Source organism: Capsicum annuum, chromosome 8 (genome assembly GCF_002878395.1).
Source record: "Capsicum annuum cultivar UCD-10X-F1 chromosome 8, UCD10Xv1.1, whole genome shotgun sequence".
Lineage (NCBI taxonomy): Eukaryota > Viridiplantae > Streptophyta > Magnoliopsida > Solanales > Solanaceae > Capsicum > Capsicum annuum.
In genome coordinates, this window is record NC_061118.1 from 35,491,585 (window position 1) to 35,516,978 (window position 25,394).

General features: G+C 28.7%; 1 protein-coding gene across 1 annotated transcript; it reads left to right on the forward strand.

Annotated features, from left to right (window-relative positions):
* Positions 1-13,635: 13,635 nt before the first annotated feature.
* LOC107857203 (ethylene-responsive transcription factor ERF034) lies at positions 13,636-14,768 on the forward strand. Its single transcript, XM_016702140.2, has one exon. The coding sequence runs from the start codon at positions 13,777-13,779 to the stop codon at positions 14,608-14,610; it is 834 nt and encodes a 277-aa protein (XP_016557626.2). The 5' UTR covers positions 13,636-13,776; the 3' UTR covers positions 14,611-14,768.
* Positions 14,769-25,394: the final 10,626 nt, after the last annotated feature.

Sequence of the window (25,394 nt, forward strand, 5' to 3'; positions counted from 1 at the left end):
ATAGTATATACTACATTAGGATTTTAAAAATATATACACATATACACAATTACACATGTAATCGTGTATACAACTATACGTTAGTCAAATATATATATTACTCTTAAATAAAACATATACTACAAGATATATACTACATACAATATAATGATATATATAATAATTTATAAAACATATACACATGTATATGTTAAATATATACGTCTATAGAAGATATATACACATATATACGTACCATTCAGTATATACGTACTACTTTAAATAAAATATACTACAATATATACACACACACTATATATATAGTTATATACTAATTTATAAAACATATACACATGTATACGTTAAATATATACGTCTATAGAAGATATATACACACATATATATACCATTCAATATATATATGTACTACTTTAAATAAAATATACTACAACATATATATACTACAATATATACACACACTATATATATAGTTATACACTAATTTATAAAACATATACACATGTATATGTTAAATTTATACATCTATAAAAGATATATACACATATATACATACCATTCAATATATATGCACTACTTTAAATAAAGTATACCACAATATATACACACATTATATATATAGTTATATATTAATTTATAAATCATATACATATGTATACGTTAAATATATACTACTTTAGAAAATATATACAAATATATACGTATCATTCAATATATGTACTACTTTAAATAAAACATATACTACCACATACTATATATATAGTTATATACTAATTTATATAATATATAAATTAAAAGTTCATTTAAAAAGAAAAAAAAAAAACTTAATCGGACCGGCCCGGCTCGGTTAACCGATGGACCTGGACCGTTTTTGATTCGGACCAGGTTAACCGGGTCCAAATAAAAAATTAACCTAATTCAAAATTCGATACCCTACAGTCCGTGGGCTAACCGGATCGGGTCAAACCGAGCTGAATTTGCTTAGTGGGTCGGGCTGAGCCAGTTCACCCAGTCCGTTTGACAGGCTTAATGCATATGGTAGATCTGTTTAGATGAAATGGATAACTCATGTTGTTACGTTGCAGTTTGTACAATCTTTTTTACAGCAACTTTTTCGTGTTGTTGATTTTTGAAGAGATTGTACTACGTACTCTATGTCATTTATTTTAGTATTCTCAATTTATTGTGGTACATGTACTACAAATTTATTTAGCATGAACTGGCATGCATCGATTAGTCATGCATCATGTCTCCCAAGAAAAAGAGGAAGAAGGAGGATTTGTGCTTGTGGTGCACTTGCGTGTGTAATTATATATCGCGCTCAGTATTTGTGCTTGTGGGTCAAGATGAATATTGCAGATCAGTAAATTCGGTGGTCGACAATCGTTCAAACTTGATCCATAAAGGTTATTACAGCACTTGTAGTAGGACGGAATCGGAGGTCAACAATCGTTCAGATTTGATCATAAAGGTTATCACAGCACTTGTTCAGACAATGTTTATGGACCAATTTGCTATGTTCCCATCGTTGACGGTCGTCAAGCAGGCCACGTGAACCTTATTAATTAATCTATTTAAATTTTGTGATATGATTATAGCTACCATAGATATTAGAAAAAAATCTTTTTTATCATTCTTAAATCTTAATATCCTTCCCTACCTTCCACCATCTTCCCCATAACCCCCACCCCATCCCCCATGCCACCCCACTTATTTTCCTAGGAGAAAGAAAAAGAAAGAGGTTGTCCATTTAGTTCTCGCTCTCCTTCACACAACCACCGCTTGCCTCTTAATTACTAATTTATATGTCATGTTTCATGTTTTGTAAGCTCTCCATCTATTTTTATTTGTCTACAGTCTCTTTCCGCTTTTGTTTGTACGCACCCTATTTATTTTTATTTAGAATTTAAGTTTTATGTATTTTCAGTATATAAAATATTCTACACTTCTATCAGGTAAACTTGACTTGCTATTGCAGGTTATCTAATTTTTTCTTTTAAAATTTTTATGTAAATAATTGGATAATCTGACAGACCAAGTTAATTGGTAGTGTATAATATTTTATGCACTGACGATGTACATAACTTAAATTCCTCTGTTTATCCAATTTAAGAAATTCAGAGAATTTACTAACCTCTTCTACTAAAAAATGCATCTCATTTTACTAGTTTATTTTAACAAATAAAAAAAAATATTATCTTTTTCATATTATTCTCAATATTAAATAGCTACATAAAATAATAGCAATCGAAATTAGAGTTTTAAAGAAACATTGATAGGTTAATTTAGTAAATTACACATATAAATTAAATTTACTTAAGGGGTGTGTTGGATCAAGGAGTTAAGAAATATAAAAAGGTTGGAGCAATTAATATCTAATTTAATAATTTTACTATTAATATAATAAAATTATTATTCTATTTATTGCTGAAAAAAGAAAAACATTTCAAGTTAATAGTAGTAATAAATATGTTAAAATGTACGAAGGAAATCATTACTTCCCACAATTTTACCTAAGTTTATTTGTACTTTGTCACTCCTGATTTTGACGAATGCTTTAACTTTCCTGACTACATATAATTATTCAAGCTAAGTACAGTTTAATTAATTGGACCTGTCACTTCGAATGAAAGGTACTTATTATATTAATTCAATTTCAACCCATGCTATATACTTCTTCAGTTTTAATTCTAATTGATTTTTATGTAGTATTAAAAACAGTTATTTTACTTAATCATTTTAATAAATTAAGAGAAATTTCAGTGTATGCAAGGAATCTTTATCATTAGTGCAAAGTATTGGTAAATAATTTTAAATTTTTCAAAACATGTAAAACAAATCACTAATAAATACTCCATCTGTTCCCAAAGAAATGTCGTTTTAGAAAAAGATAGTCCCAAAATAATTATCACTTTAAAATTTAAAATAATACCTAGTAATTATTTCCAACAATATCCTTATAATAGTTCTCAATTCTTAAGAAATAAGTATCTAATACGTATGAGCAACTTATTAAATGATAGTATCACCTTGTAATCTTGTATATATTATTGTTTTGCTCAATGGTCCTCAAAAGTGCAACTAAAACAATACTTAAAAAGAGACGAAAAGAGTATTTTCTTAAGGGAGTGTCACGTCAACATGAATCGAATAAATTAAAATGGGGGAGTATTTGTGTTACACTTACTTTTTCAAATTATTAATAAAACAAATAAGAAACTGTCGTTGGAGTCACAAAAATAAATTGAAGTTCGGTAACCCAATCTGACGGTATGACTTGTAAATAATTTAAACAGTATAATTAGTGTCATCGTGGCTTAATTTGGAGTACAATATAATACTTCCTTCGTTTTATAATAAATGAATTGTTGGATTATGACACACATATTATGGACAAAACATTAAAAACATAAATTTAACACAATTTTTCATTTTTACCCTAAAAAAAAAGAAAAAGTTAACCTTGTAATACTTTTTTAAAATTTAATTGGTTGTCAAATCATAAGGGCAAATTTGAAAAAAAATTCAACGATTCACTTATTTTGAAACACCAATAAATACCCCAACAATTCACTTATTCCGAAACGGAGGAAGTATCAGCCAATACGAATTAAATTTAATAATGAATATTATTAAGAATATTGAGCTACGTAATATGAGTACAAAAAGGAATTTAGGTAATTAGATGTTAGTTAAAATCTAAATTTAGAAGAATTAAAAAAATATTTTGTATTTATGCAGCATGAAGAATATAATGATGTGGCAAAGGAAGAAAACCTAATTCAACATTAGTAGGTCACCTACTCCACATTCTTGTAGTAATTAATACTCTTCTTAATTAATTATAGGGCTCATAAGTATTGCTAGAAAAATCACTAAATTACCAAGAAACTTCTTTAGCTAAACAAAATTATTTAAATTCTTTTGTATATGGTTAGACGTTAATCAAAAGGATATATGCTGCTAGAATATTAAAGAAAAAGACAAACCAAAAATTTAAAAAGAAAATTAGGTTTTGAGAAAGTACTGCACTCTATTCTATAATAATTGGTTGGTTAAGTTAAACATCATGATTTGCCTTAATTGGATAATGTTAGAAGTTGATCTGAAATCAATTGTTTATTAGTAACTTGTTAGTACATTCAAAAAATGGAATTAATTGGATAAGGTTAAATTAAACATCATGAATCTGCCTTAATGGGATTAGGTAATTATATGTTGCTCTGGAATTCCATTGTTAATTATTATTAGTACATACTAATTAGCTAATTGTTTAGAGTACACTCATTAAAAAATTTTGCAAAGTAAGGATATATACTATATATATATATATATATATATATATATATATATATACACATTGAGGTACTCTAATAATGTGGAGCACTATAGTCTAGTGAGGTACTTTTATATTCTGTGGAGTTAAAAAGTACTATCATGTCACAAAGTGGACAAGAAAAAAATGATAATAGAGGATTCAGGTACAATGTGATGATTTATCAAGATTTGAATTTAAAACCTACTTCTTTCGTTTTAATTTGTTAATTTTATTTTTTATTATAATCTATTTTTGTTTTAAAAAATCTTCTTTTATCATCTCTTTAGATTTAATTTTCTATATGACATATCTGAAACCACAAAATTAACTAACCATTGTATGTATATTTGATTAATTGGATGATATCACTCTCACAATAGCATATGGTTTACCTACTATTAGTAACGATGACACAACTGGTGGGTTCGAAATCAAGAGAGCGTAATGCGAAAGTTTAAAATTTGTAAATCATAAAGACGATAATTCAGATAACAAAGAAAACATATTAAAAAATATATTATTAATATGATTCGATCAGACGACCTACATATGAAAAACATAAAACTTATTGGAAGATATCTCCTCCTAAACAAGACTCTTTAAAGACTGCATTGTAGATATTATTGTGTTATTGTACGAGAAGAGAGTATTAGAGGTCTAAAACCATTCCTCCAAAAAAGAGGTTAGCCAAATATGAAAAAAAATTATATTTTCCTTTTAAGAAAATTACTATGATATTACTTTATTTTTCTTCTAAGAAAGGTAAAACTTAAATTTAATAAGAAAATCATGGCAAAAACCCTAACAACAACTAGTAGAATAACAAGGGAAAGAACATTACATGTTGAATGTTTTCGCTCTAAATTATTCATAAAAAAAATAAACCCTAATTTATTTCGTAACCAAACACGATACCAATTTTCAAATTTCATTTTCCATTTTAAAAGTATTTTTTCTTCTTATTTTCATAATAAAACATAACAAAACACCTACTTAAATTCCGAAGTACGTGTACGTGTTATACGAATACGATGCAATAAAATAATTGATAATAATTGATCTGGTGGGACATAGATTTTCCATGGCTAAAATGTGAAAATGACTTATCATCCAACAATACAAGCAACGGTACTACTAATTGCAGTCCTGAAGAATCCCTCTTTTAACTCTACTCTTTCATATTGTCCTCTTTAAAAAAAAAAAAAATTAAATTTTACCTTTTTCTTGCATTGAAGGCAAAAATAGTTCATGAGTGTTATAGACCTTCAGCCAAATTATAATGACGCTCTTACCTTATAGGGTCTTTTCATTAATATCAACATCATCTTTTCTACCCCCACTTCCAAATATCACAAACAAAAAACAAATCCTATATTAGTGCCTAGCCATAGCAATATTATAGCATAATGTAAAACAATCTAGACATCTAGTTAATGATCAGTTAATTAATAAAAAGTTATTGATTACTAGGTATATATATTCTAATCATAAGAGGACATAGGTGTTCTCATCAAACAAAGGAGCTACCGAACCTGATATTATTTCTCTTGATATTCAATGCACGTTAGTTTGTCTAATATCTTGGAGAATGGTATAAATGAGAGGGTCTATAGTTACATAAATAGAATATTAATTTATTAACTCATATCATAAATTTAATTCGTGTATAAATATTCTCTCTCCGCATCCATGTTAACTTATTTATATTTGGCTTGATCATACAATTCTTGAGAAACAATAAGTAAAATGATAATTTTACTATATCACGGATTCACGTCTAACTATCATAAGCCATTTAAGTGTCGGTAGGGCGGAGCTACCATTAGACTAGAGGATTTCAGTGGAAAAAATGTATATAGTAGATGTGGAACCCCCTCCAACCAGTTCGTGTGTTTACTTTTGAATCGCCTTAGTGAAAATTCTGGATTCACCACGGACTATCGGTAGATGAATAGTGCTCAATAATAATGACAAAAGAGATATACTAAATGATAAGTTATCTGTATTTTTTCAACCCGAACAAGTAAAAGTGGACGAAGCAATAATCAATCAGGGCGGGCCTAGGTATATATAGGGTAGTGTCCCATAGTTAGGTTTTGAATATAAATGAGTTTGGTACATACATATATGATATGTGTGTGTGTGGAAGCTAGCTAGCTAGAAGATCAATAGATTCATGACGATTGTCTAGTTTCCCTTTGTTGTTGGCATTGTTCGAGAGGGGATTCACTAGAGTAGGGACACATTCTCTTAGATTATTTAGGTGAAAGAGACAAACAATGTCATTTCTTCACTTCATTTGAACCAACTATTCATTCATAGGGGGTCCATCACAACCCATGCCCAACTCAAACATGTTTGCAAACTCCCTTGGATGGTGGAATTGTGTATTCCATATCATAATTAATATCTCTCCAACTACCATTCTTCCTATAACTTAATTAGTTGTGGCCATATATATATACTCCATATACGTTTACTATTCTTTGGTACCTGTGCCACTGGTGGGATCACAAGTACGGTACGCATAAATTGATCCGAACATTATTCTTATTAAAAAAAGATCTACTTATACAGCAAGATTTTCAAAGTGATTAGCAAGATTTGATATTAATAGGACTCGTTGCTGTCTTCCATAGAGCTATTTTTTGTATGCTGTGATGAATAAATAACTAAAGCGAATTTTATTTAAATAGTCCAAAAAAATTTATTATTTGATGTTATGATATTATAGTAGTACTATTAGTTAGCTAGTTTTCTATGTGGTCATCTCATCTAAAAGTCCCTCACGTGCTAGCTTGATTTTTTTCATGTGCCAAGTACGTGGAAATTCTTTTTAATAATGGATGACGATGAGATTCGATCCCAGAACCTCGGTCTACTTTGATGCCATGTAAAGAATGGATTTTAGATCTAGCTCAATCTCATAAGCTAGCTCTTTTTTTATCATTAAACGAATGACACATTTCAACACTCGATATATATATATAACTTATACAAATAGTAGATTGAGATATCAAACTAAACTAAGTAAAAAATACCTTAACTTAAATCACCTGGAATAACAAAATAGCTTCTTTAAAACATCTCGATTACCTAGATCTTAGATTCCAACCTGAAAAGAAATATAGAATATTAAAAAATAACTCCACCATAAGGTGTAATTTTAATCAAGGAGAGCATATTTTACATTCGGAAGATAAACAATATAACACGATAATAGATTTTCTGATAAATACAAGTGAAAAAACTCAAGAAAAAGATAACAGTATAATAAGAACTCTAGACCAAATAGAAGTTACTCAAAGTAAATACAAAAAGACACTAGAAAAGATAGAACAAAATTTAGATTATCTTAAGTCACAAGAAGTAGAAATAGACAGAAAAATCCAGTATTTAAACCATAAGTTTAACTTGGAAAAAATACCTACAAAATTAGAAATTGAAAAACTAATAGCAACCATAATAGAAAAACCTAAAGAATTAGAACTAAAAACAACTCAACTAATAGCTAAGCTTGTAGAACAAGTAGAAAATATAACAACAGAAATTAAGGACTTAAAAAAAATAACAAAAAGATTAGAGGAAATATCACTTTCATGAGTGAAGAAGATATAAACTACAATAAAGCACTAGAAAAATCAAAAAATTATCATAGTGACCCTGAAGGACTATCTAGGCATATACCTTCAAGTCAAACAGATAAAATCCTACTAAAACAAAATAACACTATAATAGAATTACTATTAGACTTACACAGAAAAATAGACATTTTAATAAAAGGCAAGGAAACTCAAAAACCTCTCCACAAAGAGCCAGAATTACCCGAATTACACAAGAAAATAGACATCTTAATAAATAAAGAAACCCAACCAAAAAATAACCTAGAAATAGACGAACTAGTTAACCAATTAAAAAGATATATATATATATATATATGTCGTATCTCCTTTAGTTCAAACATTACCTTCCAATTTAATTAGTTGAGAGTTATAAGGAGAATGCACTTAAGAGGAAATTAGGAGGACCACTTTGGTGCCATACACATCAAATTAAAGGATGGACAAGTGCAATTGTGTAAGAATCTTAATTGTTGATGTATGTGAATCACACACTTGGGTAAGGGTAGACGTAGAACGTTTTTGACGTTATTTGTTATTTCAAAGCACTTTTGATTGATAAAAGCCAAAACAAATACATGGATGATAATAAGTACAAACTCCAATATTCTATGGTGTCCAAATCATGTAAAATTACTGACCAAAAAAAAAAGAAGAAGAAGAAGCAAGAATCTAGCGCAAAATTCTTAGTTAAACAAATTTTTTGATAAGGCGTTGCTAATAGATCGATATATAAGATTTTTTATGAATTTTTGTTGTTTAGCTACGTCGTTAATTCCTTTTTTTGGTAGTGGTGTTGGCTTGAATGTCAATGTTGAGATGGAAGGAAAATGAAAAAAAAAAAAAATAGAACTTAGTCGATATATTTAGAAATAGTAAATTTAACTCTTAAATATATTAAGTTGCAGTCATTTAAAGTTATGAGCAAAAAGTTATAAGACGATCTTATTAGAACAACAAGATGATACCACGAGACCTATTCTGAAACAGAGGCTTTTTCAATCGCCGAAAATTTGTGTCATAAAACATGATTGTTTTCTCTATTTTTCACTGAACGCAACTCACTGAAAAAACACATCGTGGTAAATAGATCCTTATTGAAACACTGGAAGCTTCCTAATTTTTTCACTTTTATAGTAGTCAAGAACAATTACAATGTATTAAGGAAAAAAGAAAAAAAATACTCCTTCCGTCCATATTTTACTTGTCCACTATACTAAAAATAAAATTTCATTAATACTTATTCAGTTTAAAAAACCAATATAATGAATATTTTATCCATTTGTGTCTATTTTACTCTTGATATTAAATTTTATTCATTATTCAATGCATTTTTCAAAGCATTAAATTTATTATATTCAGAGAGTGATATAGTAAAATTACTCTAGATTTTTTCTTAACGTGTGTTAAATGAATAATGGACAAATGTTATTGGACAAAATAAGTAATTAATAATATTTAAAACTTTTGAATGACAATATATTGAGATAAATATTTTTAATAAGGATGAAAAATATTTTAAACCGGAGGAAGTAATAGTTCAACTTTTCAGATACATCTTTGATCTTTTGGTGAAGGATCTGACCTTACCTAAAAATGGACATTATAAGTAGGTCGTTTGAAAAGACAATAGGTTTCTTGCATAATTTTGTTAATATAATAGATCTATATATAAAGCATCAATTTCAGAGAATTATTTCTATAAAATATATATTGAACTAATTTGAAATAAAGTATTTTGGATGGACATTTAGAAATGGATCAAGAATATATAGTGACATAGAATAATCCTATAAAATAGGAAGTTCCCCTAATATCTTGCATCACTTTTTTGTATATCGATCTCTAGTAGGGATTTTTACTTCTTTTTTATTTTTTCAAATATTATTTGTTGTTGGTATTTTATTTTTTTTGGTAAATAAATTTTATTTATTACCAAGTAAGCAGTACAAAGTAGAATTACTCATACTGATAATTTTTTAACGTCTTCTAAAATAAATAGAAATTTTTTGAGTCTTTTTAATGATTCTTAAAATAAATTTTAAAGAAATGGTTCAAGAATATTTATTTTAAGAAGTGAAAGATATAGTGCTAAAAGTTTGTTTGCGAGTAATCATACATAGAACTCTTTATAATGTTAGCTAGTTATAGTGAAATTTTGTTATGGCGGTTTGATTTTCTGAGGAACTAATTTTTCTCATGTTATATTTTACAATAATGACGTAAGTTATAGTAGTATACTCTTTATAAAATTACATCTTTATAACAATATACTTAAAATATTATGTAATAATATATATTTTGTACAAAATAAAATATCAAAATATTTATTGTAATCATCATTAATATCATGCACACAATAAATTTCAAGTGTAAATATATAATTTAAAGAAAAAAATTAGATTTAAATAGTGTATAACAACTATTTTATAACTTCACGAGGAAAAACTACTAATATTTGCTTTTTCAAAATGTATTCATTTTTTTTTTAAAAAATTGTATACTTTTGTTTATAACAGCTAAATGAGATTTGAACGTCAAATATTAATATAAATGTACAACATTAACTCTCTATAACAACCATGATTTTCGGAGAAACGCTGCTACTATAAAGAGATTTGAATGTAATTCTTTTGTTTCTGTTTTCCTCATTTTATAGAATTACATTTTGTAGATATTTATATATATAAAAAAATCATCATAGTATATCAATTATATCTACATTAAGATTATTTTGTTGACGCCTATGGTCGCGCGAAGCTCTGGCCATATTAACTAATTTTTTCCAATAAAAACGATAATGATCAAAAAGATAATGTACTTCTCAATCTTTTTTTTTGTTTCTCATCCGGTGTCCGATACCTACATTGAAGCCCGACTAATTTGGATTTGACTGGGTATACTCCTCAATCACTTTTTCTTATAAGCTTCAAAGTTATACTATTATGTTTGAGTAACCATTACCTCATACCGACTAGATCAAATGTTTGAGTGATAATTTAATTTGATCAAAAAAAATTGTTCTCATGAGACCTGATTCATTAATTTCAAGGTGATTTTTTGATAATTAGTGTTCGTTCACGTAAAAAAAAATCATAAAAATGTGATACTCCAAGTATTTTTAATCATTATTTAAAAAAAAAAATCAATTAATTCTCTTAATTATCCTTGTGGAATCCCATCTGACACAGCTCAAAAACAAATGTATATCTGCCCAATCAGATGCTGATCAAAATATATTTTAATAAATAATTGATGATATTTTAGATAGCTAGAAAACGCAAACACCTCATATTTAAGATAAATAAACGTCACAAAAGCATGATGTTCATATGTGTATTTTACTACTATCTCAAATAAAAATGGAACTTTACATTACACCCTTTTTTTTTTTTTTGGGGGGGGTGGGGGGGGGGCTTCATTGTATTGTACCCTCCGTATAGTGGCATTTAATGATTAACTTTTTTGGTAGATTCTTCTTCAACTTTAATCTGGTAAAATTAAAATTTCTAAAATTGTACAGTATGATCTTTTAATTTTTTTATTTTAAAATTAAGCTCATGAATCATGACGATTCTGTCAATTTTGATGGAATATGAAAGGTACAACAGAAATTTCACAGCAAAAAGACAATGAAGTACTGCTAGTGGAACATTGGACTAAGGTAATAAAATACGTTGATATTTACAACTCCATAAAATTCTAACTACCACTTAATTTTTCCCTATCCACTGCGTCGTTGTCAATTATGAAAAGTGATAAACAGTTAAAAGTAAACTTTAGAAATTCAATCCTACTATAAACAACAAATAAATTAAGGGTGTTCGGTATTTTTTAAAAAATATTTTTTAATTGATTGATCAAAAATTTTAATTTTTTAATCAAAGAAGTTTCTTAAAAATAAGAAAAATTATTTTTCTAATGAATTCAACAAGTAACATTCTGCATTAATTGTCTTCCGACTTTCCAACGTATACCATTTTCCACCCCCACTCCTTTCATAATATTTATCTAGATTATATATAAATGGTAGAAAATATTTTTTTCATAAAAACTATTTTCCTTCATACCCACCCTAAAGAAAATTCAAAATTGCTTGTTCCAATTAACAAGTGCAATTGAGGAAGCAAAATCTGGTGGGAGGACCCACTTTTTGAACTGTATTTTTGGACCCACTAGCATGTGACCCATGTGTGGTTATTTTTTGTAAAGAAAAATTATATATTTTAAGAATTTTATTCACTTGTTCTTGAGAAGTTAAAAAAAATCCTAATTAACTGATTCAATGTTTTCACAAAACAAAATATTGTTAATGAAGGTCATGTGTATCGATGTTCCGTTTGTTGTCTTTTTCCTAAATATAAATCCCATTTAAATATTTTTATTGCAACATGGAAGAGTTTGGTTGCTCAATAATGCTAATAAAAACAATTTCTTATTCTAATATGTGTATATTTGATTGGTCAACTTAGGTTTCCAACAATTTTTATACATTTGATTTTCATGTTTATTGAATTTACAATGAAATCAATTATATTGATAGAAAAGAACAAAAAGTGATTAGGTAAATCTCCTAGTTTGCCAGAGTGGAAGAAAATGGCAATATTCTTAGCCTGCAATTTAATAGCCTAACATTGCCAACTACTAAGTAATTAAATTTCTAGTTTTTATAAATTTATGATTAGACGTATCTTACCAGAATTAAAGAAAAGGAAAATAAAAACAAAGGAAAATATGTAGTTTTTTTTAACTATATTCAGTTACTACGAGTGATTCGTGGACATTTATATTGGATTTACTGATTGATAGAAGATCATCGATCAAGTGCTCTTACGACGAAGATAAATAGGGCTAAGCAACTAGTCAAAATTGTAAGGATAAAAATACACTGTAGAATATATATTCCACCTTAGGAAAGAAGTCTTTTAGCGAGTGGTGGTGAGTAAATCGGAAGCGAGAGATTCGATTTAAATAACATAAATTCAACAATCTCAGGGAACTATTCATACGTTGTTGAATAGAAATGCATTGATAATTTTGTTAGTGACGAATTATTTCCGAATGAGAGCATTGAAATAATTCTTGCTAATTTCTCAACTTTCTTCTAATTTATATGAGCACGCTTAAGATTTCAAGAGTCAAATATATTTTTATATTGATTAATATATATTTAAAATATATTTTAAAAATTACGGTTAAAAAAATATTATAGTTTGAATTTTCAATTTCGAAAGGTGTTCCGTAAATTGAAACGGAAAAATAGATATTGTAATAGGAAACTTCGTGAACTAATCTTTATTTGTGTAACACAAGATACTCGATGAGAGACATGGATACCCTACAATGGCCCTAAGTCAAGTTCAATTTCATGTGAATTGTATGATTTTTAATGAGGACAATTTCTCTAGGATGTGGCTGCTAACCTTGCTATGTTAAAAGTGTATGTGCAATGGCACTGCTTAATTATGAAAAATGAAAAATATTGATAAAATAATTTCCCCTTTTTCCTTTCTCTTTATTAAAAAGAAGTAAATAATATATTAATTAATACAAAAAGGAAAAAAAAATTAAAAAATATGTGAATACAAAATAAGCAAAGCAAATTGCCACATGGGTAACAAAATAGCTGAACTGTAGTACCCCTTGTGGCAATAAGGTCCCATTCTTCTTTATTTCCTTTTCCTCCCCTTTCCTTTATTTAAGCCAACACATACACAACAATAGAAGCTAAGTAAATCTATCATTTGTGTATTTTTATGTTATATATTTTCTTGCTACCACTATACATACATCACTAGAAAAGCATAAGCTAGAAGCATCTTTTTAGATTTTATCACTATAATGGAAGATCATCATCATGAATTTTCCATTTCTAGTTCTACTTCAACAACTTCCTCATCATTTACAAGTTGTTCTAATAATTGCTTAAGTTCTCCTTCAACCACAACATGTTGTTCTACTTCTTCTACTTCATCTAATTGTTTCCATGAGAGCATTGCAAAAAGTACCTCCAATTGCAAATCCAAGAAGAGCTCGAAAAAAGTTGATCAAGATTTCACAAAGAATAATGGGAATTGTCATGGGAATGAGGACAACAAGAAAATTAGGAGAAAAATTGAAGGTGGTGTTGATGAAAAACATCCAACTTATAGGGGTGTACGTAAGAGGAATTGGGGTAAATGGGTGTCAGAAATTAGACAGCCAAGAAAAAAATCAAGAATTTGGCTTGGGACTTATCCAAGAGCCGAAATGGCGGCTCGAGCTCATGATGTCGCGGCTTTAGCCATTAAGGGTAACTCGGCTTACCTTAATTTCCCTCATTTAGCCGATCAGCTCCCGCGGCCGGCTTCTACTTCTCCTAAGGACATCCAAGCCGCAGCCGCTAAAGCTGCAGCCGCCAGCACTTTTCTAGAGGAAAATTCCATTGAGTCGAGCCAATTAACCGAGCTGCATAGCTCGCATTCATCAACTAATTTAGCCTCACAGAACACGCAAGGGCTACTGAATTCCCCATCGATGGATCACGATGACACATTTTTCGATCTACCGGATCTTACCATCGATAGAGTGGACCAAAGCAACCGCTATGAGTATCCGATTTCGACGTGGCAGCTGGCTGGAGCCGATAGTGGGTTATTTCGGCTGGAGGAGCCGTTTTTGTGGGAGTGCTATTAGAGGAAAGTTAGAATTGTACTCTTTAGACATGTTTCTTTTTCTTTTACACTGACAAAAAGTCACAAAAACATCCATCGTGTGTGTATTCTCAACATCATAATTGCAAAGTCCAGAATGTGAAAGCATGTTCATATAACAAATAATTTGAGTTTGCTCTATATTCGTCATTCACCTGCTTCAAAAAGATCATAGGCGCAATTGCTTTTTCTCCATACTCATCGGGCCTTCAATGTCATTAAAAAAGACAATTTGGTGCGCTAAAACTTTAGCTGTATGCAGATGAAGGATCGGACCATAAAGATTCATTCATTCTACTCAGCTTTATACAATATTTCTGCAAGAAATTATTATCATGACTTGAACCCGTGACTTTCTAGTCAAATGATAATAACCCTATTGGTTACTTCAAAACAACGCTTCATGAGATTCAGTGTCACTAACTCGACTAGTTCAGATGCCAGAGCTCCCACTGTAATGTGATGGAGCAAAAATGTAAAAGTGATTGACAGTCTCTTGTTGATTTTTGTGTGCTTATTTATGTGTGCAGAATTTCTTTTTCAAAAAGAAAAAAAAAAATACACATTAGAATGAGATCCAATGCAAGATTTTGTCCTTTTCCTTTGGAAGGTTTTAGGGGGACAATGTCATTTTCCTAAGAAGTTGCCAATATTACTATACAGTATTAAAATATTACGTAGTTATTGTCCATACGATTTAACATTCGCTCAAAAAGTAAAATTTGACAAATAAAAATGTACGGAATAAATAAAGTTATCAATATTGCTATAATATATGTAATTGGCTTCAATAGTTCAATTACCCAACCCCCAACTAAGGAATCAAGACCAGAAAAACAGACATCAACGTCGCTACAATGCACCCATATATATACTTAATTAGTAGGTAATAAGGTTTAATTTAATTAAATAGACAATAATCCAACCAATATAAAGGTGACATCTAACGTGTACGTTTGTTCTTAAAAAATAAAATTGATTGCTTACGGATTTACTTCACAATCAATATGACTAAAAGATTGCAACTTTTTTCTGTGTGAGTCTAAAACAACGTGTCCGATTACAAGAATAATTTATATAAAGGCAAAGCCACTTCATTCACCTTTAATTTGGTTAAACTTTTGTCTTGGCGATATTCTCTCTAGTGGTTCAAAATAAATAATACTCGTTAAGAAAGGAAGTTGAATGATAAATTTATCAATATTATTTTTTCCTTCTTCCCAAACTCTTTTTAAAGCTAAAGATAGTTGAAAAAATCATTAAAAAGTTTTTTTTTTTAAATAAATTAATACATTTTTGGACTTTAAAAAATCATTCATTTTAATTAAATAGCAGAGAGTATAATGATAGTAACATATATGCATTTAGAGGACAATTAGAATCCAATGATTTGAGTAAAAGTTAGCTATTTTCCATAGCATCATGATAGTATAGTAATTAGTTAATTAAGTGGTCATCACCACTTAATTAATTTGTTGTCCTCTCTCCTGGAAAATCTCCTTAGAAAGCATAGTCATAGAGTGTATTATTGTCCCCGTCATTTATAGTTATTACACTTTTTTCTAAAGACAAACGTAACATTGAAATAGAGTTAAAGTACGAAATTTCAGTTGAAAAAATAATAATAAACCACCCGTAGAGAAGAACTAAAATAGAATGATTCGCCTTGCTCAAAACTCGAGGAGATGCTAGCTAGTCTACTACTAAAATTCCGAATTTTACAACTGTGATATTATTAAAAAAAGTAAGTTAAAACAATAGTCAAATGCTCTATGAAAAATAAAATAATTAGTAAAAGATAGTGGTCCTTGAAATCTCTACTATTAATAGTGCAATTGTGGGTATAGACATCTTCTCATACTCAATTGCTTGAGTTCCAAATTTTTGCATTTCATTTTTAAACTGTCATTTATTTTTTTTTAAAATGTTGCATTTCATTAACGCTAAATGACTTATTATTCTTCTAATATTTCAAAATTAGAGAGAGTAATTATTAGAAAATATCCTAGTTGAAATTAAATAGAATAAGTATATTATTGAGGAGAGGAAAATAAGAGTTTCCATTAATGGCGGTGTAGGCACTAATTCAGTAGTGATATGTGACCTCAACATCACCATCTCATATTAATATTTCTTGGGGTAAAGTCACTATCTCCTATTTCATATATATAAAGTCTATTACTCCATAATTTGGACACATTTCTTTGTGTTATTGGAAGTAGTGGCAAAGAAAGAGACAAATATAATCTCTTGGACCCAAGCAAATCTTCCTAAGTTTATAAAATGATTTGTTTCTTTTTTTACTTTTATTTTCTTTTTGTTTGTGTAATTAAATTAAGGTCCCATCTGATTATGCAATGACTATAATATTAAAAGTAGTCATTATGAAAGAGTGTAAGCTCATGGGGGCCAACCTAGCTAATTTTGATGAAATATATACAAGTCGAATCCAATGAACAAATGGAGGAAAAAGTTTTTTTATATATATGTACTTTGAATCTTTTGAAGAAAAATGTAGTTCATTCTTTAAAACTCCCTTTTAAAAGGTCCCATTTGTTGAATGAACAATTCCCAAAATATTGATATGATTGTACAATATCACATCATTTCTTCCCACCCCTCTTTTTATGTTTACTTCTATTCTTATAGTACCATTTTTCTTTTTCCAAAACAAATGTCATTGTAGAAAAATAAAATTATCATCTTCGAAATTCAAGATAAAACTTAACATGCTTTTTCAATTATACCTTTGTATTAACAAAAACTACTTTTTCTTAATAGTGCTCACTTTTCAACTTTCAAGAGACAGGTAAATAGATGTAGTTTAGTAAAATATATACTTTATTTTAATATTTTTCTTAATGAGAGTGAAATAAGTTAAAATAAAACTTATTTTGAGACGATTGAGTGGAATAGTTTATTACTCATTTAATCCTGAATACTATTTATTTTACCAAAATTTACAAATATTTGATATTTTGGAATATAAGAAATCATTTATACCCTTCTCTCTTCTTTTTTTTTTAGATCTACCTTTTTATTTGTCAAAGTCAGACGATTAAGAAGAGAGAAAGGTAACTAAGAAATTTTAGACAAATTTATATTTCCATGATTATAAAGCTATTAATATCTTTTTTAAGAATGTGCAAAAATCTTAAAAGAGATATAATTCGGATAGGAAATTACATTTATTTTATTATTGTTAATAATTTTTGTTTGCTTTTCTCTATCAAGATGCATCTTTTATGTCTCAAGAAAATCAGCATCTTGTTTCTTTATTATATACATATTTATATAAAATTGTAGATTCTTATGTAGTAAAAGAGGACAAAATATTCAGGAATCATTTGAGATTTGCTGAGTGCAATGTAATTACAAGTTATTGAAAGTTGTCCAACACAATCCTTTTTAATATTGTTTGTTTTAATTTAATTTTAAGTTGCTATCAATCATAATACGTAAGCTTGAATAATAGTGGCCCGTTTTCCATTTTAGTACATGCAAATTTGCTCGAGGTATTATACGGACAAAAGTACGTTAATCAAAAGAATTTACGGCATCAATTATTTATACTGTTAAGTTAAGAGTTAATAGTCAAAAACATATTTAAAATATCATATTATTTAAATTTCATATCTGAACAAAATTATCAGGATTATGAGTTTCCTATATGAATTATCACCAACTATTTTGTAAAACACGCCTAGATTATTAATTATTCACTTTCCCACCTGAAATTTAGGTATGGAACTCAAACATAGTTTAAACGTGTTGTGCTAAATAGTTAATTATAGTTTAGGTAGAAAATTTGCATAGTTTAGGTGTGTTATGTTAAATAGTTGATGATAGTTCAGATAGAAAATTCACACACTTGATAATTCAGCCACGAAACTCAAAAAATCTAAAATACATTAAGTGTATTTTTCACCCTCTACTCTTATGTTAATTGATTTGAAGTTGACACCTTATAGACATACACATCTTCAAGGATTTTAGCAATTTAATTAACATTTGTTGTATTATATAATTGTTGCTAAGATGAAACAAGAGATGTAATTAATATCTTGAAAAAGAAATTATTTATTTATTTATTTAGAAAAAAGAAATGCAACTACTTCAATTAATTGGAAAAAATATACTTCTAATGATATTATAGAAAATTTTACATTGATAAAATATAAAAGAGATATTGCATATATAAGAATACAACTTTTAAAATTTAGTGACGAGTTTTAAAATTGAAGAATAAATTAAATATGATTCAAAGCATATAATTTCAGTCGTGGGCCAGATTGTTATAGATGGTATCAGAGTCACTTCGCACAACTTGAGTGATGATGAGATAAATCTTAATATTTAATGAGTTTAGATAAATTCCGTATCTTTAAGATTGTGGTAGGACAAACCTCTATGTCACATCTTAGGCAAATCCAATATCAATAAAACACAAAAGAAATGTTGAATAAATTTTGTCAATATGTTTTCTAATTTGTTCTTGACAAATTTGTTTAAGATAGAATTTGAGTGATTTCAAAATATTTTTCTGAAATTCTATGTAAAGAGATTATCTAGTATATTCTATAATATAATTTATATTGCGAAGTAAGATAAATCTAGTTCGATATACATTTTGTGAATCAATAGCTATTAAATATTCAAATACACATCTTGTGAATAAACATTGCATACTTTCAATTATACATGTCATGTCGTAATAAATATACATATACATACTATAAATTAAAGGGCTAGATTAACTTTCAGAAATACATATGTGAAGAACTAATGTCAATTTCTTCAATTATGTATACTAATGATAAGGATGGATTAAAGTACGTCATTGTAACACACACACATATATACAGTAAACTAATTTTAAATACACATACATATTGTGAAAAAAATTACATGACATTGTATTCTTTTTTATAACCCAATAATTTATTAACTTAACTAAACAAGAACCGATTTATATATGTACATCAAATTACATTAAAATCATATAGTATATATACCACGTAATGTATACTAGGGAGATTTAGCCAAAAATGAATCATCATTGCATATATTACTCTAATTACTCTGCATGTCATATAAGTAAAAATAATTTTGAATATCCTTTACTGAAATAAAATATCATTGCTAATTTTTCACCGATGAATCACCTAAAAAGTAAATATAACTATGGATTAATATCCATAATACATAAGTGAAATAAATTAGTAACATGAACAATAACGCAGGTAAATATTATAATATGCTATAATGGTACTAATTTATTTCTTTCACACTCTCAACATACAAAAGTATATTTTTACAATATACTTAATTAAGCAGTGAAATTTTACAATATCTAGCTGTAAAGCATAGTGTCATTATCTTACGTTGTCAGTCATCAATCAATCCACATACTAATTAGAAATATCTACTGTTTTTTGTGCCTACTTTTAAAATTTTATTTTTTCTTACTAATTTGACACGCTTTAATTTAGGATATGACAATTTAAATTCCCTGTTATTTACTGTTAAAACTTGTTTAAAGAGTCAAATCTTTAGAAAGCATTATATGCTAAGGTTGGAAAAAACATATCTTTATACTCCATATAAGGTGATTTGTGATCTCCTCACTACATCACATCAAATATTTATATTAAGTTAACAAATTAATATAAAAAACATGCCTTTATCAAATTATTGATTTTGACGTAAATACTGAAGCATATAAATTTTTACTCCCTCCATTTCGATTGTAAGATTGAGATGTACGTAGATGGGATGTATTTTTCTTTTCGTGTGATTGTATTAATACTCTATAAATAAAGAACAATAAAGGTAACATGAAAAGCATTCAACTATACGCTCCTTTAATAATTTTTTGGACAGTAAAAGCAATGGATGCATTTATTTCTTTTTCTCCTTTATTGTTTTTTGGCAATTAAACATGAATAAAGTAGAAAGAAAAAAGTTGGATTCTTTTCTCACCCCCCCCCCCCCCCCCCCCCAAACCTGTTTCTCGTGGTATCACCTCTTTCTTGACTCTCCAATTTAATTTGACCCATAAAAGAAAATTAAATTACTATTATTTCATTCAGCAATCAAGAATATGATTTAATGATCAATAAAGTTCAAAAATATCTTGGAGATATAATATTTATTTTTTAATCTTTTCTTATTTGCATGAGCTTTGATCAATGGAATTATACAATATTTGTGTTTGTTATGATCCAAAGTCATGGTACTTATACCGGCCGGATGCAACTCAATTTTATCGGATCCATTCAAACCTTGTATTTTTAGAGCATTAATTTATATGTGAAAATTTATAAAATTGCAATAAATATTAGATATGAACTAATAATTTTTGAAATATAATTAGTTTAGTGTTAAGAGAACCTTAGAGGGTTGAACCAATAGAACATAAATTTTGAGTTGCCTTTGGAAGGCTCTGCATGAATTTGTCTTTCGAGTAGCGATATCGAGTCCTAAAAGTATGTGTATCGTGTGAACTTGAGTTATGTCATATAAAATTCTTTAATTTTCTCTAACATTCCTATGTGGGATTTGATTCATATGCACCTTATATTTAAAACAAAGCTTATTAACCTAGAAGTCTGTCAGTCCTACTTAACCTGCCCTGATCAGCCTGGTTCGTTAGTAGCCTCATAGTGCTGGTAGTAACTAGTCTTAACTCTTAACAAGTAAAGGAGTGTGAAGAACATTTAATTGATGAGACACTAATTATTAATTATGCAATCCAAATATCCAATCAAGAATTAGTACTCATCAGATCAGATGACGATGACCGATCAGTGTATCTAAAATTTTGATTAATGACCATGTTCAACGTATACTATATGTACAAGTCATGTTCGAGATTTTAGACTTCCTCTTAATAAGATTATTAACAAAATAGATCACTATCAACAATAATTATAAACACATAATGTTTGGTTCCCTCCGACCAACGTCATTTGATATAGCCTTTTGATCATATATGCTTGCTAATAATGAGTAACAACTAGTGCGTTTTAATACCATAATGAACCCCTAAAAAATTATGCACTAATTAATTGAGGCTAATTGACAACCATTAATTTGACCATGACTAATCAATGAGCTCGGTGGGGCGTGGGGGTGCGAGGGGGAGGGGGGTCATTGTGGAAAGTAAAATCTTGATGATATACAATTTTTCATTTCTTTTTTTTTTACATATTTTGATCATTCACTCAGCATTTTAGCTCTAACCATCGATAATATCTGATAACTTTGCTAATGAGACTTCGATCGATAATATTTTTATGAAAAAAATTCATAAATAAAATAATATTTTTTTATAAGTTTTCCTCGTCATGTAGTGATCTCAATAATCCATACAACGTTCTGAGTAAATGTAAAAATAATTTCTTACATTTGAAATATTGAATTGAAAAATTAACTTGATCAGCAAGAAGATATACAATTTTTTTACAAGAGAGAGACTTTGGAGTTTGTGTCTTACCTAAATAATAAGATTAATATAACGACCATCAACAATTGAAATGATATAATTGAAATTCTTTCATTTATAATAAAGATAAAAAAAAATTCGAGTTTGAACTTTTAAAAATAAAAAAGAATCTTTGTTAGAACCTAGCTAGTGCGAATCTCTCGACTAAGAGCTAGTAGACAAGGCCAAGCTAGAGCAATGGTTATGTTTTCAGCCGAACTAATACTTGGATGATTTTTTATTGAATAAATATAAATTATTAATTTAGTACTCATCCATTAACTTAGAGAAATTAAAACCTAAAATCCATGAGCTAAGCTTCAAATTTTGATTACGTCTATTAAAGTTATATACTAAATACCTAACCAAATAAAAAAGAGGGAGAGATTGATACAAGGGCAACAATACCAATCAGTGTTATAGTGATAAACACTTGAACATGGAGGAATTCCAAAGCGTAGAATGAATTGTCTGTTTGTCCTCTTCAGATTTCAATGTTTATGCATGTTACTATTAATGATGACAAAAAATGTGGCCTCTTGTAAGCCACCTATCAATTTCTCAAGGAGAAAGGAGGAAAACATGTCCACTTATGGTTTTCCATAAAATATCATGTAGTGTCTCTCTATCTGTTTTTGATTGGGTAACACATTAACATGATTCATAATCTCAATTTATTACTTCCTCCATTATTTTCACTTGTCCAATGTAAAATGCTAACAATGTTATGTTACATTGTAGAAGTCCATGTGTCTAACTAGGTGGCATGTGGCTTTCATTGTATTAGGCATAAACCCTCATTATTATCATCCACCTCTTGTTAGTGGATAAGTTTTCATTTTCCTTCTTAGGCTATAAATAGTCATATTTGAAAAGGTCAATGATATATAAAAAGAATACCACCACTTTTAAAAGTTCATGTGTCTAACTAGGTGCCATGTGACTTTCATTGTATTAGGCATAAACCCTCATCATCATCCACCTCTTGTTAGTGGATAAGTTTCTATTTTCCTTCTTAGGCTATAAATAGCCATATTTGAAAAGGTCAATGATATATAAAAAGAAACCCACCACTTTTACTTCTCCATTCTTATACTTTTACTTTGGTTATTAATATATAATTGTATATCACGTTATTAGCATGAGTTTCTATCATTTCAAGTAAATACAGATAATAAAAGTAAGTATTTTGTTTTTAATAATGTCAAATATATCTAAATGCGAATTTATTGTCCTAGATATATCGGACAAAATTTACATATTCTGGGCACTGAATATCGAAATATATTTGGATGCGATGGGTTTGACAGACACTATAAAAAATGGCAATCAGGCATCAAATCAGGATCGGACCAAGGCCATGATATTTCTCCGTCATCATCTTGATGATGGTTTGAAAATGGAATACCTCACAATTAAGGATCCACTTATATTGTTGAATAATTTAAAAGAAAGATACGACCACCTGAAGATGGCCGTCCTTCCACAGACACAATATAAGTGGACTTATTTGAGGTTTCACGACTTTAAAAATATAACTGATTATAATTCTACGATCTTTAGAATTAAATCGCAGTTGAATTTATGAGGAGAAGATATCACAGATCACAACATGATAAAGAAAACATTCTCTACTTTTTCCGCCTCGAGTATGCTCCTGCAGCAGCAGTAACGAGAAATGGGATTCAAGAAGTATTCTGAATTGATTTCTCATTTTCTTGTTGCGGAACAACATAATGATCTTTTAATGAAAAATCATGAAAGTCGACCTCCTGGTACTGCTCCATTCCCTGAAGTGAATGTTGCACATTTTCATCAAACCAGGCGTGAAAGAAGCCTTGGCTTCAATCGTGATCGTGATAGATATTTTAATCAGGATGATCGCCTTGCACTATATAATGACCCTTAACACCAGCAGTGTAAAAAGAAGGGTGAAGCTCCTGAAGCAGCGCCAAGGACGAACACTGAAAATAAATATTATCGAAGTGGAGGAAAGGGACATTGGTCGCATATCTGTCGGATGCCAAAGCATCTGGTGAAACTCTATCAGGCGTCCCTTAAGGAAACAGATAACGACATTGAGATAAACTTTACCTCTGAAGATAATTTTGAGCCCATGAATTTAGATACCTCATATTTCTTTACAATTCCCGAAGGATATGTTAATCATCCTGTAGATGATGAATATGAAATAGTCTGATTGTTTTACTTTTCTGTTAAGTTGTATTAGTTTACATTTCTATTAATAGTATCTCACTAATCTTATAAATAAATAAAGTTTGTGTAATACGTTATGTGCTAGTAATACTACAATATTTAATTTGTTTATTTTTTCATCTTGAAGAATATATGAATACTTCTGAAGTAGAAAATCAGAATTTTACTCCTGAAGTAGTAAATCTGAAATTAAAAATATGTTAAAGAAAATTCTCTACAACTAATTTATACCTCGATTTGCTTCCAAAGTAGCAAAATATTGAAAGAGGAGGTATCATAGTTTAAAGGTACATTGTAATAATTATGTTTTATTCTCAAAGAATGAAATTTTTTGATAAATTAATTATTTTTCATTTCTCAAGGAATGAGAATTTTTGATAAATGTTACAACTACAAATCCATTTCCTGAGGTGAATGTGATATGAGTAATATTTAGTAAGGCATATAAATGTGCATTTGACTGTGAAAATTACATTCAAAAAGGGTAGAAAGAATTATTCTGAAATTTACTTTTGAAGTAGTAAGTCTGAAATTTATCTTAAATCTACTCCTGAAATAATAGAACCTTGAAATTTACTCCCGAAGTAGCAAATCTGATATTTACTCCCGAAGTAGTAAGATTGTGCAATAGTAAAATCTTGCAAACTACTCTCGAAGTAGTAGATCTTTTACTCTAATAAATAACTCATACCATGAAAGATTTGGAGTTTACTAATTTAAATATATTTGTTTATTGCATGAATGATTTTGTCATCCTGAAGACGAGCATATTGAGTTTTAGAAATATAATGAAAAACTAGAAGATTCTTCAAGAACTATTACTTGTTCTCATGATAAGTTAATTGAACCAGTTAATGTTGGGGTTGAATTTTCTAAATTCTGAAAAACGTAAAAGGTGAATTAGGGTCCATTCACCCGTCATTTGATATGATACGTCCATAAGATAATCACATGTACGTTTATTGTCAACCTGCAGTTTAACATTTATAAAGTTGTCTTCTCAATTAAATTGAGTCAAACGTATAATTTTTAGATAATGTAGTCAAGATAATCGATTTTGATAA